Source organism: Gadus macrocephalus, chromosome 13 (genome assembly GCF_031168955.1).
Source record: "Gadus macrocephalus chromosome 13, ASM3116895v1".
In the NCBI taxonomy this organism is placed as follows: Eukaryota; Metazoa; Chordata; class Actinopteri; order Gadiformes; family Gadidae; genus Gadus; species Gadus macrocephalus.
The window spans coordinates 21,580,184-21,599,951 of record NC_082394.1 but is presented as its reverse complement, the minus strand read 5'-3'; the positions used below and the strand labels follow the sequence as shown (position 1 = coordinate 21,599,951).

Sequence of the window (19,768 nt, the reverse complement as noted above, 5' to 3'; positions counted from 1 at the left end):
CTTGTGTTCAACCAGCCTCGCGGTCGCGTTTCACCTAACATGAACCACCGTTATTTACACCTGTTCCAAATACAGTGCTGATGAATCTCATAGGGTGGTGGTTTCAGCCACCAACGGCCAAACTGTACTGGTTATTGAATAGTGTCACAAGACACACACACACACACACACACACACACACACACACACACACACACACACACACACACACACACACACACACACACACACACACACACACACACACACACACACACACACACACACACACAGACACGTACTCACTCACTCCGTGGCTCCCTGTCAGACCAGAAAGGTTAGCACCGTGTTGTGGTGAACATGCTGTTCATGCTGCTTTAGGGAGAGGTCTCCTAAATGGCAGAACAGGACTTTCTAGTAGTTGATTCTGGTTTGTTTGGATAATATGATGAAAAAGCCATAAGAAATAACCAGAAGTCATAAAAATGAATTATATATATATACATTCACATTGTTTCTGAGAAGTTGGATCATAGTTTAACTTGTGCTTAATTAATGAGCTGCTGAGTAAGTAAAGACAGGTGCGTTGTCCTAGGATGACCTCCCCCCTCACCTGAGTCCACGGGGAGGTGGTAGCTCTGGACCCTCTGATTGGGGGTAGGACAGACCTCGTTCTGGACGTTAAAGTGTCAGATTAGTCGGCTGTTCCTTGAGGTCTTAATATATGTCAATACTTGGGGTGACATGGAGGCCAGCCTGGAGAAAACATGGATCCTACTAAGCTGTCTCAGGAGATGAATTGTCATTACAGACATGTTAAGAAGTGAATGATAGATATATTGTGACACGGATTCATGGTTATGCTGGTTTATCATTTCTTATTGATATTAGATACGCGTGGCACACACATGTAATCTCCTCCTATGGATTCAGTGGTTTAGGATGTGTTGTTTGCACCAGAGGTGGTATTATCTCAGAGTTTTAATTGGATTGACTTTAGGCCATCTACCTCTTTTTCACCTTCCAATCATTTAATCTGGTTGATATTATCGTTGAATAATACTCTTTCCTGTTGTTGAATTCAATCTCAGACCCGGTTTGATTATGTGTGTGTGTGTGTGTGTGTGTGGGTATGTGTGCACGTTGATTCAGTTGATATTACTCAATCAGAAGTTGAGCCATGTAGTTGTTATTGTGTCACCTAAGCCAGTTCTGTAACACAATGCAGTGGGTTGTCTGTTTTAAGTAGTGTTTTTTATTCTTTATTTCATTTTTAACACATAACACACATTTAGATTAATAAAGTGTGTTTGTGCATGTGTGTCTGTGTGTGTGTGTGTGTGTGTGTGTGTGTGTGTGTGTGTGTGTGTGTGTGTGTGTGTGTGTGTGTGTGTGTGTGTGTGTGTGCGAACGAGTGAATGGAGAGTTTTGGGGGGTAAAGAAGAATTAGTTTTCCTTCTTCCTCTCCAATCCCCTCACACAACACAGAGATTAAAACAGCTGTGCTTAAACGCAGACCGTTACTTGGAGCAGGAGGTGGTGGGGGGGGGGGATTACGTTCGTGGGTGAGGGTAGGGTGGCCGGGATCATTGATTAAAAAAGCCATCTCTTTAGCCTGAGCCAAATCCAGCCTTGTGCTGATATGTCATCCCCCCCGATCGCTCTCCTCCCTGATGAAAGTTTCCACAGCTAGGACGGTGCAACAGGGCAGACACTGCAAGGACAGTTTGTTTGAGGGATTCTGTGTGTGTGTGTGTGTGTGTGTGTGTGTGTGTGTGTGTGTGTGTGTGTGTGTGTGTGTGTGTGTGTGTGTGTTTGTGTGTGTGTGTGTGTGTGTGTGTGTGTGTGTGTGTGTGTGTGTGTGTGTGTGTGTGTGTGTGTGTGTGTGTGTGTGTGTGTGTGGGTGGGTGTATGGGTGTGTGTGTGTGTGTGTGTGAGCTCATGTGTGTGGATGTGGATTTGGCTGAGGCTCTGCACCAACCCTCCCCCCCCCCCCCATCTACCCAGGACTGAGGGAGTGTGGGAGGGGGGGGGGGGGGGGGGGGGTGAGGAGGGTGAGGTCGCAGAATCAGGGATTACATGGGTCAATTATACCCTTAATCTGCTGCGCCAGCCGGATTAGGAGCGCGGCTCATTGATTGACTGAAGTATTTCCGCTGACCTTGGTGGCAGTTCAGATTGGGAGAGAAACGCGGCAGGATATTAATCCCTGGCCGGCCCCCTGCTGTTTGGATCCACCGGTTGTGCTGCTCTGGCACTGCCAAGTGCTCGGACTGCCTTAGCATGTGTGTGCGTGTGTACGTGTGTGTGTGTGTGCCCATGTGTGTATGTGTGTGTGTGTGTGTTTGAGTGTGAGTGGTAAGCAAGCAGTGGTCTGATTCAGCTGTTGACTGTTGTTACCATCCTCTACTTAAAGTTGTAGGGACTGGGAGAGACTTAGTGAGTGTGTGTGTGTGTGTGTGTGTGTGTGTGTGTGTGCCGGTGCGTGCCGGTGCGTGCCTGTGTGCGCCCGTGCGTGCCTGGTGAGAAGTATAACATCAGACTTAATGAGGCAGGGTGTAGCGGCGGCTGTCCCCAAGCCATTTTGCTGGCCGGGACATTTGAGCGCTGCGGTCACGAACCCGGGCGCTGCCCACCAGCAACAGCAAGTGAACAATTTAATCAACGCTGAGCTTGCTCACACCGCACACTGAACTCTAACCGGTCGGCCATGTTCTCGGCCGCACATCCTCCCCCTGGTCCTTCCACACACAGACACACGCAAAGCAATTCCTTTCTGGATACATGTTACACCTGTCTGCCTTGATCGACTTCCATTTCCATTTCCATTTAGGCCATATTGCAGACGCTTCTATCCAAAGCGACTTTGATGACAATGGGCCCTATTTTAACAGTCTGAAACGCAAGTGAGTAGCGGCAAGCACAAGTAGCTTTGTGGGCGGTTCTATGGCGATGTTACTATTTTACCGGCGCAAAAATGACTCTTGCGCCCGGCGCAAATCTAAAAAGGGTTGGTCTGAAGTAGCCTAATTACCCGTAGGTGTGGTTTGGGCGTAGCGTGCAATAAACCAATGAGAGTGCCAGCTCCCATCCCCTTTAAGAGCCATGAGCGCATTTGAATCTGATGAATTCATATTTTGACAGAGCGTCTGCAGTCTCCGATGGGACAGATGAGCGTCAATTTCAAACTTAAATTGCCTCAGTTTATGGCCAAATAATATGGCCTAATTCACACATAAGTAAAGTTTTCTTCCACAACTTCATAAATACTGAGTCCTCAAATAAATGTCGGCAAAGAAAACTTAACACACATATGATATGCGGTAACTGTGGTTCTATTTACTAATATACGCAATACATTATAAACATAGTTCCTTATCAGTATTGTATGCATTATCATTATCGACTTGTGTTCCTAATATGCATATGTCCCCCCGTTAATACATTGCCATGGACTGTATTATGCGTTACGTGTTTAGTTTGCGTTTGTTTAAACAGGACGCACACCCGCGCGCCCGCATTCATTAATTATTTACACATACACACACGCGCGCCCGCATTCATTCATTCTTTTTGACACTCCCTCGCGGTAAAACCATGTTTTCTCACGATCAAATACTCAACAATCCTAAAAGTTATGGGCATGTACACGATGTCTGTGTCAAGAAAATATGTGTTTGCTGTACAGTGTTTGCGAATGCATTGATTTAAAAGTACAACTTATAACTGTATCAGCTGTTCTTTCCCAAATAATTTACCAAGAATGTGTGGCTAGGTAGATGAGAGAAGAAAAAGTGTATGCGCGAGGTGCACAAGCAACATTATGCATGCACCCTTAAAATAGCATCTGAACAACGCACCACTGACTTTAAACCAGGTATCTCCTGGTTTGTGGCGCAAAATTTCTGAAACTGCAAAATAGCACCAGGGAACGTTTGTGCCAGAACACGCCTCCTCCTTTCGCCGAACCGCCCCTTTGGGCGCAAGATCATTCCCTAATTTACCGACGCGTGGCGCCAGAGGGAAAAGAACGCTCTGTGCCAGTTGCAACTTAGCAACGACGCATGCACCAGTGAGAAAGTCAATTGCGCCGGATGCAAGATAGGGCCCAATAAGTTCATTGGTCAGAAGAAGGTGAAACGACAATATAGCGCTGACGGTACAGTACCTACATCACATACAATCACTAGGTTAATATAGCAATATATACAATAAGTGGGTACATTAAGTGCCAGGAAGTACAACATACAATAAGTGCCTATGAGGGTTTGGGAGGGGGTGGCTGTGCAGAGTCTTGGGGAACTCTGGACAAGTGAGTCTTGAGTGTTTTTGCAGTGGAGATTTGGAATTATGTGCCCTCATAACAAGAGACATGTTGTAAAAAACCCATCCGTTGGGCCTTTTTGGAGGGCTTTATGTCTACAGTCATTTCAATGGTGATATACTAACATATATAGAAAGAGAATGAATGGAATATATGGTAACTTTTCCCCCAGATTGAAGTGATGAATTTGTTGCCGGGCCCAGGACTGGAATGACTTAATGCGTTGGAAACCATTGTGGCGGTATGAAGCAGCCGTGGCCAACAGTGTCCACTTGTTGTTTTCCATGTCGCCCATTAATCTCTTTAAGGAGAAGTGAGGCGACAGTAAAGGGATTACAGCCAACGGGGAGGATGGTAACAGCCATTGTTGGCCACAATAATAATCATAAAAAAGGCCAACCCGCTGTAAGGCTGACAGCCTCCAACTAAATGAACCCCCCAAAAAAGTTTCCCTCCAGTATAATGAAGTGTGTAAGCAGCTTACCAGTCGGTCGTCATTACTGGGAGCCCAAGCGTTCCTTGTTTTCTCTGTGGTTTCTTTAGACCTAAATCCTCCACCAGGGACTCCCAGGGCTGATTGGCTAAGGGGGAGCAGACTTAAGGACCCTTAAAGCCAAGATCCAGCCGCAGAGGGGAGGGGGAAACGCAAGTTAAATGGAGACGTCTTCTTTTGTCAAGTCCTCACTGTTTAACGATAAAAGGGAGGGGGGTGGGGGGGGTGAATTGATCAACGACACACACATGTCAACCCCCGTGTTTCTCAATCGCTTCTTTACAAGCCCTCCCTCTCCGCCAGTAACACCCCGCATTAAAGCAGGCCGGTTTACTGGTATTTGTTTGATTAACTCGCCCCACAAAAGTGACAGCTGCTGTGCGCGATGTGTGTGTGTGTGTCTGTGTGTACGTGTTTGTGCTTGTGCGTGTGTGTATGTGTGCGTGGGTGTGCATGCGTGTGTGTTTGTGTGCATGCTTGTCACTGTGTGTATGTGTGTGTGTGTGCGTGTGTGTGTGTGTGTGTGTGTGGTGTGTGTACGTGTGTGTGTGTGTGTGGTGTGGCCCAGCGCCGCTCCCTCTTTGTACATCTGTCAGAGCCGGGCCAGGGGCCAGCCGGGGTGAAAAGAGACAAATTGGAACCAAAAAGCAGGGCCCATTCACCTCCGACAGGCCCCCCTGGGACCCTCTGCCATTCAGGTGCTCGGTGGGGCCCTCGAGTGCTCGCTGGCTTATTCCATTCCCCCCCCCACCCTCCCTTCACAGGGAGCCCCTCCCCTCGCGGCTCAGGAGAACCCCGCCCCCGCTCCCCTGCGCTGAGTCCACAGCGCGTTTCGCCGCTCCTCCGCCGCTCCTCCTCCGCACCCAGCCGCTCTTTGTTAGCAGAACGGCTCACTTTTCCCCGGGCCCTGCAGGCGGCGTGTTCTGCGGCTGTTTTTTCCCTCCTTATGGCTCTCACCTTCAAGCCTTTCTCTGGCTCTTTGTTTCCCGGGGGCCCGGCCGTGGCGGGCTACAGCCCCCACTGTTTTGCCCCCTCACTCCGCTACAACCAGACGATACACACACATCTCAACATAATGCCGCGCTCCGCCGCTTTGTACAAGGGGAATAAAAAAAATTGCAAAGAAAGTTGGACATGCAGGTTCTCCTTCTCTTGCTCCTCCTCCTCCTCTGGCTCCTTCCAGCCCCTCAGTGACCTAGGGAGAGACCAAGCTTTGCCACTCAACACCCGCTTGGACGGTCAGAACCGTGGGAGTCCTGTTCTGTCCCGCGGCCTTCCAACCTAGCCAAGCCTCCTCAGAAACTGGGTGAGGAGGAGGAGGTGGAGGGGAAGCAGGAGGAGGAGGAGGAAGAGGAGGAGGAGGAGGGGAAGGAGGAGGAGGAGGGAGAGGAGGAGGAGGAGGGAGAGGAGGTGGAGGGAGACACAGGGGGTAACCTGGCCTCTGGGAGAGTTGAGGTGCTGTATTAGCCTCCTGCTCTCTCCCTAATCTCTCATGTTCTGGGTGACAAGGTGAGCCTGTAATAATGTGTGTGTGTGTGTGTGTGTGTGTGTGTGTGTGTGTGTGTGTGTGTGTGTGTGTGTGTGTGTGTGTGTGTTTGTATGGACATATAGGGCGGGTCTGGGGGCGTCTGGGAGGGGTAGTGTTCTGAGTGGGTTACTATTGCCCCATTTCCACTGCAGGGTGCGGAACGGATCGGATCGCAAAGGTGCGTAGGGAGGGGGCAAAATAGCCCAGCTCAGTTCCGAGGTCGCGTTTCCACTGCCGACAGTACCCTTGGTGGTAGGCCGGATGTCAATCGCCGCGGCAGCTACGTAAACATCGTAAACAACGTCTTCCTCCGCAAGAATGCAGACGAACGTCTCCACCTCCTTGTTCGCCCAAGCAAGCTTTTTACGCGACATGTTAATTGTAAAGAATAATACCTTGAGGCTACTGTTTGTTTGTTTTTATCCCCGCGTCACCCGGAAGTGACGATTCTGTCGACCAATCAACGGAGGGGGGGTGTAGCTAGAATTCCAGGGTACCCTTTCAGGCGTCTGGTCTCGTTTTGGGTACCGCAACGGAGGAGTCCCTAGAATGGGGTCAGAACGGGTACGGCAAAGTCCGGGTCACGCCCACTTTTGGCGGTGGAAACGCGATCCGACCCGCACCTTTGCGATCCGATCCGTTCCGCACCCTGCAGTGGAAATGCGCCATATGGTAATGAAGTGTCGTCATCAATAGGTCCTCTTTTGGCGTGCCAGGGGAAGGCCTACTGAGGATCCCAGTAGGCCTGTGGTGGCTCTAAAAGCAGAGCAGGTAGGATTAGACCGGCCCATTGTCCTAAGTGCATAATGTCTCGCAGTTGGATTTAAAGACCCCCCACCACCACCTCTACCTCCACCACCTCCACCACCACCACGCTCTCAGTGACCCAAAGGGGGCCTGGTTATTATTGGGCTAAATGTGCCACTGTCAGATGGGAGAAATGTTTCCACAGCATTGATTAACCACTTGGTCTTTTAGTTTGAGTGTGTGTGTGTTGTGCTTCTTCGTGTCTGCGCTTGTATGCGTGCCTGTGACTGCGCTGTGGGATGGAGAGGCACTGCAGTGAAAGGCATTACTTGTAGAGTGTGTTGAGATTGATGTATAAGTACTGTATATCTAATGTGGCCTGTGTGTGTGTGTGTGTGTGTGTGTGTGTTTGTGGGCGTGTGCCTGTGTGTGTGTGTGTACCTGCGCGTGTGTGTGTGTGTTTGTGTGTGTGTGTGTGTGTGTGTGTGTGTGTGTGTGTGTGTGTGTGTGTGTGTGTGTGTGTGTGTGTGTGTGTGTGTGTGTGTGTGTGTGTGTGTGTGTGTGTGTGTGTGGGTAGCAGCTAGGGCCTGTTGCTCAGCATTAGTGTCTCTGTTTCAGTGGCCATCATTCCAAGCCTCCCACTAATTGCAGACACAGCTGGCTCTCAGCAGGGTGCGTGCTACACACTACTACTAATGCAGCCCGCCTTACACACACACACACACACACACACACACACACACACAAAGCTTCTCGCTCTCTCTTTCTCTTTGGAATATGGAGCATTTCATCATTTTGATGAAACTATATACATGAATTTAGCATAATGGTGTTTAAAAACATCACCACTAGACTTCAGGAAGGTCTTGGTAGAATAAAGAGGGATTAGCCAGACACAAACACAGCCAGCAGCAGAGCGGCGGCCACTGAAGCGCTGGGATTAACCAAGCCGCTCTCTCCTCCTGGGTCCCGGGACATTAGCATGCTAATAGCCGCTCTGTAGGAGAGAGGGCATGGCCACTCTCCTCCACCTTCCTGGACTTCTTTTCTGTTTAAACACTGAAAAAATGCACACACATGCATGCACGCACACAGGCAGGCAGGCATGAACACACGCACGCACAGTCAGGCACGCTAACACACACGCACTCACACACACACACACACGCACACACACACGCACACACACACACAAGGAGGCATGCGCACGCACCCAGGCACGCATGCACACATATACGCACGTGGTTAGGCACACACACTTGCACGCACACGCAGCAACGGAGAGGCAGTAAGAGGCAGAGTCCCAGGCTTCTTGTAATCCCTGTGTACCCCCTGTGAAAGGAAAACATGGGAGGGGGGGCCCTCAGCCCACCACATTCATCGCTCCTAAAAGCACAAAGGTCCACCCCTGGAGGAGGCCTCCTGTCCCCACAAGGTGCTGCTGTGAGAGAGAGAGAGCAGAGACACACTGAATAGCGCGGCTGGTTCATTGGCATCAGTGCTCGCCGAGCCCGAAGCGGGGGGGGGGGACGACGACTAGGTGAATGCAGGAGTGGAACTGGTGATGATGGTGGTGGAGACACGAAGTCGCTAACCTCACCAAGCTCCTACCCCCCCCCCACGCAGCGGAGCTCCCCCTAAACATGCAAAGACGTCGGGTGTGAACAGCACCTTCTGAGAGTGAGTGTGTGAGCAGAGTGTGTATGTGTGTGTGGAGTGGAGAGTGTGCGTATGTGTGGAATGTCTGTTTGTGTGTGCGTGAGTGTGTTTGCGTGAGTGGAGTGTGCGAGTGAATTGAGTGTGTGTGTGTATGTGCGTGAGTGGAGTGTGTGCGTGAGAGAAGTGTGTGTGTGTGTGCGTGAGTGGACTGTGTGCGTGTGTGTGGGTGAGTGGGGCGTGTGCATGCGTGTGTGCGGCTGTGGGTAGAGGTTAGGGAGTGCAGATTCTGGAGGAGGAGGAGGTGCTGGTGGAGGCGGCGATGGTGGAGGAGGAGGAGGAGGTGATGGTGGAGAGGTGATGGGCTGGTGTCAAAAGAGGGCAGGAGGTCGCTCTGTCTCCCGGTTCCCGCTCCAAGGGGGATGGACTGGCAGATGTACGTGCACTTCTGTGTGCCTGTGAATGTGTGTGTGTGTGTGTGTGTGTGTGTGTGTGTGTGTGTGTGTGTGTGTGTGTGTGTGTGTGTGTGTGTGTTTGTGGATGTGTGTGTGTGAGAGCACGCATGTGTCTGTGGTGTGTGTGTGTGTGTGTGTGTGTGTGTGTGTGTGTGTGTGTGTGTGTGTGTGTGTGTGTGTGTGTGTGTGTGTGTGTGTGTGTGTGTGTGTGATAATGGGAAAGGGTGGGCTTGTCGCTTGTGCCCAGGTGGGGGGGTTCATCTGTTGGGGGCGGAAAGAGTGTGTGTGTGTGTGTGTGTGTGTGTGTGTGTGTGTGTGTGTGTGTGTGTGTGTGTGTGTGTGTGTGTGTGTGTGTGTGTACGTGTATATACGCAAATCACACACATACACATACACACACACCCCTTGACATCCTTCTTGGTCCTGATTTTGCCCCTCCAAGCCATCACTTCAGATGGAGTCGTTACAACGCCCCAGATTTGATGGTTGTCAGGTTATGGCATTAAGTATGCAGAGACACATAGCGCTTGTTTTGGCTGTTAGGCAGCCTGCCCCCCGCTGATCTCCATTCGGCCTAGAAAGAAAAAGAGAGAGGCAGTAAAGTCGTCAGATGGATGCTTTTGTTAGCCTCTGCCAAGGGGGACAAAGTAAAAGGGGCCAGCACTGTTCACTTCACAAGCTTGGCTCCGACAAGGCTTTCTAAAGTCGTCACCAGTTGTTTGGTATAGGCAGGTGGATCCTCTTTTAGATCCTCCACAGAGATCTTGCACGCTGATCAGATTGCGATCGAGGGCTTTGACACCTCCATGTTGAGCCAACCAATGAGCCATTGGTTGGTTTGGTTTCCAAAGCTTGGATATGTTTGCTGTGAAGTTGCAGTGCTTGCTCCGGAGATGGTGTTAAGAGTACCATTTGGAGACGAAGAGGCATGAGGAGACCACCAATGAAACCAGTGGGTTAGTCATTTGAGATTCCACAGCAGGGAATGAGAAGGTTGATACGACGGATTTAACTTCATTCAAATGAACCCTGAACATTTGACTGAGTATGAAAAAAAAAAAAATGACAAGAAAAAACAAAACACCCCAATTTAAAGAACCATTACGGGGGGGTAACCACAGTGCTTGTCTGCTGGTCCAGGGGTTCCGGCATGGCTCAAATGGAATGTTTAACCCAGGTAGCAGACCTCCCCAGCCTGCTGCAGTGCCTTAGATCCCATTAGCAGAAGAAAGGCACGGATATGCGATGCGGTGGATGCGTCGCTCCAGGCCTGGCCTCCCTGCGGGGGGTTACGCTCGGGGCGAGATCACAGGCCTGCTGGCGCAGCGATGCCTTCACAGGCACACTGAGCTATAGAGGAAGCTCTGCCACCGGGGCGCCACACTGATTCACCCCGTCGCCGCCTCCCACCGCCATGTTCCACCCTGCTCAGAGGACGGACCCGCAGGATCTGTCTGTCTGGCGTTGGACCTTTTGGGGTCCAAGTTCTCCGGATCCCCAGCAGGCGGTTCACTTGTGGGCCAAGGATGCACAGCTTCACATGCACATTAATATGAATATTACCACTAAACCTTCCTCCCCTCCCCTCCTCCAAGATCTTCCCTGTACACCCCCCCTTGAACCCCCCCAGAGGGTTGCTCACACTGGGCAACTCGGACTGCACAGGGGACCGGAGCGGGACATTTTACTGTGCTGTTTCAGCTCTTTGCTAAACATGTTACATCATCTTTAGTGAGGCGGGTATCCAGTTCAAATGTAAAAAAGTAGTTCACAAGTAGTACCTCCTATCACTATTCGTCTTGCTGTGTGATGTGAAAAAGCCTTACTAGTCTTCATGTATTTACCTGGTTTTACTAGATATTTTGTTTGTGTGTGTGTGTGTGTGTGTGTGTGTGTGTGTGTGTGTGTGTGTGTGTGTGTGTGTGTGTGTGTGTGTGTGTGTGTGTGTGTGTGTGTGTGTGTGTGTGTGTGTGTGTGTGTGTGTGTGTGTGTGCTTGTGTGTGCATGCGTGCGTGTTTTCACAGCAATGGTACACCAGTACTATGAACCTCCTTGGAACATGGCTGACTGACCGTATGGACCTCCAGCTCCACCTGTACCAGCTGAAGATCCTCATCCGGGTTGTCAAGGTGAGAAACTCTCAGCTACTAGTGAAAACACTCTGTTATGGATGGGACCTGTTTAAAGAGCCAGTGAACCCGAAACACCTTTTTCGGTTTCAAACGTCAACAGAGTAATCTATGCCCTTTTATCACAGTTACTGAAATAAGTCCCCAATTTACAGGAAAAATGGGTAAAATCCTGTTTTTTTCCATTCTCCCTAAGAGAATCTTCCTCTCTGCTTAAAGCAGCTGGCGTTATTTTCGTGACGTCAGACTACCATTACCGAGGTAGTCTGACGTCGATCAACACATCTTACTACTATAATAGCAGGCCTGTCGCACCAGTTACTCAAGTTACTAATGTGCGCATGTGTCAAGCAGCCTGCAGCTCACACACACACACACAGCACGCACGAACACATACATACACCGCAATCACGCACATACACACCGCAAACACACACCGCACACACACGCACATGCACACGAACATCCATGGAAACGCACACACACGCGTCAAGAAAAAGGCAGCGACACAAACACGGAAGCGCACACGCATGCGCACACACCGTATGTCAAAACTTACCTGGGAGACACTCGCCCAGGTAAGACGTTATGTTTTCAAACATAACGCCTCCGCCATCGACACACGCGCAGGTAAGAACACACACGCACGTGCACACAGCGACACTCGCCCTTAAACATGACGGCTCCGCCATCGACACACGTGTTGCTCAAACTTAATATTACTCTCTTCCTTGAGCCTCCCCAAATGTCTTGCGAAATTAATATCCCCCCCTCCCCCCTGCGGACTGTTTTAGTTGTTTTATTTTTCCTATGTTTTGTGTGTATGCTATATGTGTGACTTTAGGCTACTGCTGCCAGTCTTGGCCAGGACACTGGAAGAGATGTTTAATCTCAATGATGATTATTATTTTCAACTAACCAATAGTTGCCTTGAATTTTAAAATGTCAATGCACTTTTCAGCCCTGAATAACAGTAAAAGCTATTTAATAATTGATTTACAATTTTTGCATGCATAGTATACTACACTTTCCATTGAAAAATTACCCCTGTTACCATAAATTGAGTAATTTTATAATGTAATCAAATGCTCACACACTAACTGCTTTCAGACACACGTGTAAGTCCTGATATTCTCCTGATCGGCCATATGTGTGAACAACATATCCTGACATTTGTATCCTGAAAATCTCCTGAATAATGCTACCCTTGAGGTAGTATTTCCTCCATTGGAAACGTAAATGACCTTATATGTGAATGAGGAGTAGAAAATCTGTATTTCTCACAGCACTTCAGTGGGCGTGTTGATGACGCTTCACCATGTCATTGAGTGACCCCCTAAATGATAATCAGCCTTAAGTGGATCTCATAAGGAGGTTGAGCCCGCGAGTTGCACTCGTTCAACCTCTAGTATAGTTTAATGCTGTGTGGTGCATTTTATATACAACATAGCTCATTATACCGCTCATAACAGTTACACAACTACGGTACCAAATAAATACTATAAAGTTGGCGTGGGTCGTAACCATGGGGAAAACACGGCCCCCCCTTTCCTAATACTCTCAGCCCAAAACAATTTTTTAAATCACAGTGTTGAATAACATCTGAAACATTGGGCTCATTGGCTCTTTAATGGCATAATCTTTTGCTGGAGGCCTTTTTAAATGCAATTTCAGGCAATGATGTCAATGTCAACATAGGGAATAGTTCTTCTGTTTCTATACCTACCATTTATCTATTGTCCATAGCGATTTGTGGCAGCGACTACAACTTTTCTGCTGATATATAAAATTCAGTTCTCTAAAAGATAGTTATTGAACTTATGCAAAAACAAGGTGGTGAGATCCATGAACTGACAATGTGTATCCAAGTTAAATATAACAACTTTTATAGGTCATAAAAGTCAAAACAGCCTAATAGGTGCTCTTTGGGTAAAAGGAAAAACCTCGGACACGAAGTTAACGTAGCCTTGCACCGAGCCCTCTCGGATGCCGGGCCGAAACATTTGTTTCACTACGACTCCTTTCAGCTGCCCACCTAACGGCTAATAAAACGCTTGAGGTGGCGTTTTGAAAAACGAAAACTTACATTTTATTAGCACATGGTATAAAGATAATTATGAGCCTTTGATTGATATCCAGACATTTTTTGCGGGGACACATTCCTGTTCCCCACTTGTATTGGAGTGAACGGAGATATCTGCCTCTGAGCCCCTTGAATCGAGGGACCCGTCCACAGCCCGCTTCAACAGCTGCAATGCCAGGCTTGGCCGCTGAGCAATGGTGGATTGCGGAAGTATGCACTGTTCCTGGGGGCCTGTGCCGGATGCCTTCCATGTTTTTGGTGCTGGCTCCTTGGATCCAATTTCATCTTGGGTCATTCCAAAAATCATTCACTGTCAACTAAAAGTTAATTGGATCTAATAGGGCCTCAGCCGGATAGGGCCTTAGCCTTATAGGGCCTCATCGGGCCTCACAGGGCCTAAGCCTCATAGGGCCTCAGTCTCATAGGGCCTCATAGGGCCTCAGTCTTATATGGGCCTCAGCCTCATAGGGCCTCAGTCTTATATGGCCTCATCGGGCCTCGCAGGGCCTCAGCCTCATAGGGCCTCAGCCTCATAGGGCCTCAGTCTCATAGGGCCTCATAAGGCCTCATAGGGCCTCATAGGGCCTCAGCCTCATACGGCCTCTGTCTCATAGGGCCTCATAGGGCCTCATAGGGCCTCTGTCTCATAGTGCCTCATAGGGACTCAGTCTCATAGGGCCTAATAGGGCCTCAGTCTCATAGGGCCACATAGGGCGTCTTAGAGCCTCAGTCTAATAGGGCGTCTAAAAGTACCAGACTTCACTAACCTCCCCCTCCTCCTCCCCCTTTAGAATAACTACTTCACTGACCTCCCCTCCTCCTCTACCTTAAGATTAGTTACCAGACTTCACTGACCTCCCCTCCTCCTCTACCTTAAGATTAGTTACCAGACTTCACTGACCTCCCCTCCTCCTCTCCCTTTAGATGAGGTACCAGACTTCACTGACCTCCCCTCCTCCTCTCTCTTTAGAAGAGGTACCAGACTTCACTGACCTCCCCTCCTCCTCTCTCTTTAGAAGAGGTACCACACTTCACTGACCTCCCCTCCTCCTCTCTCTTTAGAAGAGGTACCAGACTTCACTGACCTCCCCTCCTCCTCTCTCTTTAGAAGAGGTACCAGACTTCACTGACGCCCCCTCCTACTCTCTCTTTAAAAGAGGTACCAGACTTCACTGACCTCTTCTCCTCCTCTCCCTTTAGAAGAGGTACCAGACTTCACTGACCTCCCCTCCTCCTCTCCCTTTAGAAGAGGTACCAGACTTCACTGACCTCCCCTCCTCCTCTCCCTTTAGAAGAAGTACCGGGACTTCCGTCTGCAGGGGGTGCCGGACTCCACGCTGAACAGCAAGATGTACGACACGGTCCGCAACCGGCTGACCCTGGAAGAGGCCACCGCCTCGGTGAGGGAAGGGGGGATGCAAGGTATATCCATGAGAGACAGCGACGAAGACGACGATCACTAGATCAAACCATGACGAAGACCCCCCCCCCCAAAAGTCTTACCCTACCTTACAGGACCCTTGGCAATGACACACTGGCCCTACGGCGAGCCGACGGGAGGGAGTAGGACCGTCTCAGAAGGTTTTGCTCTGCAGGGATGGAGCTAAAGGCCTCTCTGACTAAAGGACTAATGTTTTGGATGAAAATAACATTTGCTTTCCAATTTGATCTTTCAGATTATTCTGAAAACCTGCATACTCTCATTTTCATACTCGCCAAATGATTGCATCTTCCAAAAGAAAGGTTAATTTATAAATAAAGTGATAGCTATGTTTGGCTCATATTAAACAAATGAGTCTGGGACTTTTGTGAGCATAATATGCTCACAAACACGTGAGCATATTATGAAAGCTACTACTCGTGGCCGTTTTAACTCGGGGCTAAAGCACATGTATTCCAGACGAGAACGGACGTGAGGTTTCATGAGAAGGAGTCATATATCTGCTCCGCCTGCTAGACCGTCCACTGCCATACTAATTCCCTCTTCCAGAAGAATGAATCAATGTTAAATTAAACTGATGTATTGTGACGAGAAACACCACCTTTACATGAAAGAACAAAAACAGATTCCATGATGTAATGAAATTGGCCCACAGACCAAAGTGTACCCAACGTATGGGTATATACCACTCATGTCATTCGTTCCCGCTCATATTGATTGGCGTTGAGTGTGTGTGCTGAGAGCCGCGGTGTGACGGCCCGCCCAAGCCGTGCCCCCCTGCTGGACACGAGATGGAAAGCCTAGGGTTCCAGGGCCAGTGTAGCATGGTTAAGGAGGAAATAAGTCCTGCCGCTGTCTGACGTAGCCTGACAAACAATGCATGTACCACAACAGATATTTACCTTCCAGGGTCCCGCTGTCGCCCACCCGGTACAAGGGGCAAAAGCCCACTTCTGACCCGTAGCTGCGCCATTGTGTAAGAGGAGAGTTGTGATATTCTGCTCTCCATTCCGTGTTCTGGATAAGCAATATGGAGAACTATTTGTGTGTGTTGTCGGGCTGTGAATGTGTCCCTGTGGAAGGATCAGAAGGGGCAGAGGGCTGCTGTACCGGGTTTTAGAGAACTCTACACCTGGAGGAAGCTTTAGCACATTGTTGTAAGAGGTGTGAATATGACCTTGTGTGTTCTCTGTGATCGGTCTGCATGTTTCGTCCACAAAAACAAATATAACAATAACTGGAACACGCAGCAGATCTTTAAAGAACCATTTGTCAGACCTGGAATAGTTGACTGATGAGAGCAAAGGGGGACTCAGAACTTCTGCTTTTGGTACACTCTGTAATCATGTGTGGCTGTGGATGCTGTGTTTGTCATCCTGGTTTGGTTTGTATTTATTTGAGATATATAGATATCTCATTCCAGCTACCCCATGTAGTGTGTGTGTGTGTGTGTGTGTGTGTGTGTGTGTGTGTGTGTGTGTGTGTGTGTGTGTGTGTGTGTGTGTGTGTGTGTGTGTGTGTGTGTGTGTGTGTGTGTGTGTGTGTGTGTGTGTGTGTGTGTGTGTGTTTGTGTGTGTTTGTGTGTGTGTTAGTATGTATACACAATAAATCATTACTGTCCCTGTCCAAGGTGGATGTTAACCACCCAAAGGTACATTTATTACCTAATGAATCTGATTTTAACACATTTGAGCTTTGCTTGAGCTTTATCCAGATTCATGCTTTCTGTATTTATCACACAAGCCTAAAGCTGTTTTTTTCAAACATCCTTTTTGTTCTCAGATGCAATATTTATCCATAGATTAAGAATTATTCTGAAATGTTTACGGATGTTTACACAAAGCGTCAATCGTTCCATTTATAAATATTGAGTTTGAAGATAATAAAATAATAAAGTTGGTTCATTTATTGAGTTATATGGTCTGTATGTTGAATAGATGTAATTCTAGAGTGTATGTGCAGTTTGTTTTTTCACATTTTTATAATGGATTCTGGGAAGTGAATTCTTTCCCTGCCAATGTTGTTTTATAAACCGTGTCCCAGAGTTGTACGTTGGCCTGCGTGCCAGACTGCACGTCCCAGGTGTACTCAGCCAGAAGATGTCCGTTCCCTGTGTCGCGTCGTGGAGTCTTCATGCTTCTGCCTTCTAGGTTAGCAAAATCAGACAAAGACATCTCCAATAAAGGTTATGTGGAAAGATTGTGTGTTTTTTTCTGTTCAGAGGTTGCACTGCCAGGGTTCAGACCCTGTGTAAATAACTATGCAAGTATACAATTGTCCTCATCTAAAGTTGAACTTCATGATTCAACCCTGTATTTTTAACTTAAACCAGTAATAAAATAAAACTGTTATCACACATGCTATTTTACGTTTCAGAAAGGCTCAAGCCTATAAGATGTCTGTGATGACAGATGTCACTTCGCTTGAAGGAGATGGTGATATGCTTTTGAACAGACTGCAAAAGATCCATATTTGTTAATCTGTGGCTCTGACCTGCGACCTCCTTGCTGGGTCTCAGATTAAATGTCCTGGATTAAGACATGGCTTCACTCCTTACTTTAGCATCCACAAGGCGATTGGAAGAACTGGAGAGATCATAAATCAAGAAAGGCCCAAAAACAAGGGCAAGAAGCCCACGATTGAATCAAAAAGCCCCAGGGATTAAACATAAGACACCCAGAAATGTAAAGAGGATGTGATATGTTTTAATTATTAAAATCCCCTTCTTAAGAAAAAAGGAAGAAAAACAGATTCCAGTCCAGCCTAGTTGTAATGATTGTATTAAGAACAAGGACAACTGATACAGGCATGCAATGTGCAAAATTATCAGCTTTAATTCTGTTTTTTGGTTCAGTTTTTGTTTATATTTATTTAAGTTTTTGGGGACATGATTCGCATTTGACATTACTTTGCTATTATAACCTGTAATTTATCAAATAGAATGTGTATTTTTAACTTGTAAATTAATTTTATTCAATATTTATTTACATAAACGTACAGCAAATGTTTTATGTTTGATATCAAACTCGAGTCAATTTGGGAATTTGTTATAATTAACCAACATAAAGAAGTAATGCTAAATGGTAATGCCTCGTCCAATATATCATGCGCTATAAACTTCCAATACTGGACCGAGAGCGATATAGTGCAGAAGATAAGAAAGAATTTCGCTGTTTTGAGCATTATGTCAAAGAATCCATGACCTAATTTTCTCCGAGGTCAACCGTTCCATACCACGTTAAGGAATGATCAGAAAGATGTACGGGCACGCACATTCACCCACACAAACACACTCACACACGCACACACACACACACACACACACACACACACACACACACACACACACACACACACACACACACACACACACACACACACACACACACACACACAAACACACACACACACTCTCACAGTCACACGCACATACATTTCACGCACGCACACACAAACAAACACACACACACACACACACACACACACACACACACACACACAAACACACGCAAACAAACATCTCACAACTATTTTGGCATTCAGTCTATCAGGTCAGTGAGTTGCCATCGAATATCATCTGTTTAATTTCCCCATAAATCCACACGCAGTGGGGCGGTATTGTGTGAGAGACACCGAGGAGGATTAATGGGCCCCGAGATTTACGCCGGCACGATCTGAGCTGCTTTGATTTTTAAGCTCCAATCAAGAGGGTAAATGGGAAAACGATAACAATATCCAAATAGAAAAATCTGCAATTGACCATCACAGTCAGACCTGGCCTCGAGTCTCGCTACTGTATTAGGCCGGTGGGGGGGTCCACACCTCGAGTCCATCAAGGGGCCCCTGGTACCCGTGCGGACAATGACGACAGGAAAATGAAACGACCCCAGAACGATATCAAGCAATATGGAGACATCCTAGCTCGCCAATCACCGCTTCCTCTCGGTTTTGTTTTTGCAAAAGCAATTTGTTAGGCTCGTGGAGACGGAGTGACACCATGGCGCGGGAGACGCACGGAGAGGAGGCGCTGATGCGTGTTTGTCTGTGCTCACGCCTCAAATTGCCCGTTAGAGAGGGCAGGTATGTCCGATAATCTATCTGTTAGGAGCGGCCTCCGGAAGCCTCTTACCCGCTTCTGCCCGCGGACCTTCTTATCTCCGCGTTAAGAACGGGACACGAGCGCTGATTAATTTTAGATCTTTTTTCCATGAAAAGAGTAGCTTACAGTTTAAAGCAATCTCACGAATCACATGAGTGACAGTGGACCCCCCCCCCCCCCCCCCGCCCCATACCACCGCGGGTCCCGAGCCTTGGCGCTACATTGAGCCTCGTGCGGGATGAGGCTCTCCACGCGCCACCGGGCGGCTGAGGACAGTGTTCTGATGAGGTGCGCGTCCCCGCGGCTGAGGACGGTGTTATGATTAGCTGCGCGTCCCCGCGTAGTCCAACTCCTCACATTCAGACTCAGGCAAAGTCTCCCTCGCTACCACACACACACACACACACACACACACACACACAAAGGCAAACACACACACACACACACACACACACACACACACACACACACACACACACACACACACACACACACACACACACACACACACACACACACACACACACACACACACACACAAACACAAGCGCACACACACAAACACAAGCGCACACACACGCGCGCGCGCAGGAGGACGAATGTCAAAGTACAGTCTATTTTAAGTGCATTAAGACGTTATAACATATTGTTATCAGTGATGTAGGATAGTTAATCATCGTGAGGGTGTGTTTTTTCCCACAGGTACTCCTGTCAGTCGGCGAGACAGACAGAAGCGTTTTTTTATTAGTCAGAAAATAAAACAATTAGAGAATTTTATTTTATTTTTATTTAAATCTCTTGTCTCTGCAATATCAGCATCTCGTAAATATCAGC

At 48.1% G+C, this 19,768-nt stretch overlaps 1 protein-coding gene across 11 annotated transcripts in view; it reads left to right on the top strand.

The window, feature by feature from the left end:
* The window catches only part of cadpsa (Ca2+-dependent activator protein for secretion a), a 206,725-nt gene extending 189,688 nt beyond the window's left edge, over positions 1-17,037 (top strand). For all 11 annotated transcript variants that reach the window (XM_060069143.1, XM_060069141.1, XM_060069140.1 and 8 more), the window contains 2 exons: positions 11,207-11,311; positions 14,687-17,037. In XM_060069143.1, the coding sequence (XP_059925126.1) occupies positions 11,207-11,311; positions 14,687-14,857 (276 nt within the window). In that variant the 3' untranslated portion in view covers positions 14,858-17,037. The remainder of the gene's footprint in view (positions 1-11,206; positions 11,312-14,686) is intronic.
* Positions 17,038-19,768: the final 2,731 nt, after the last annotated feature.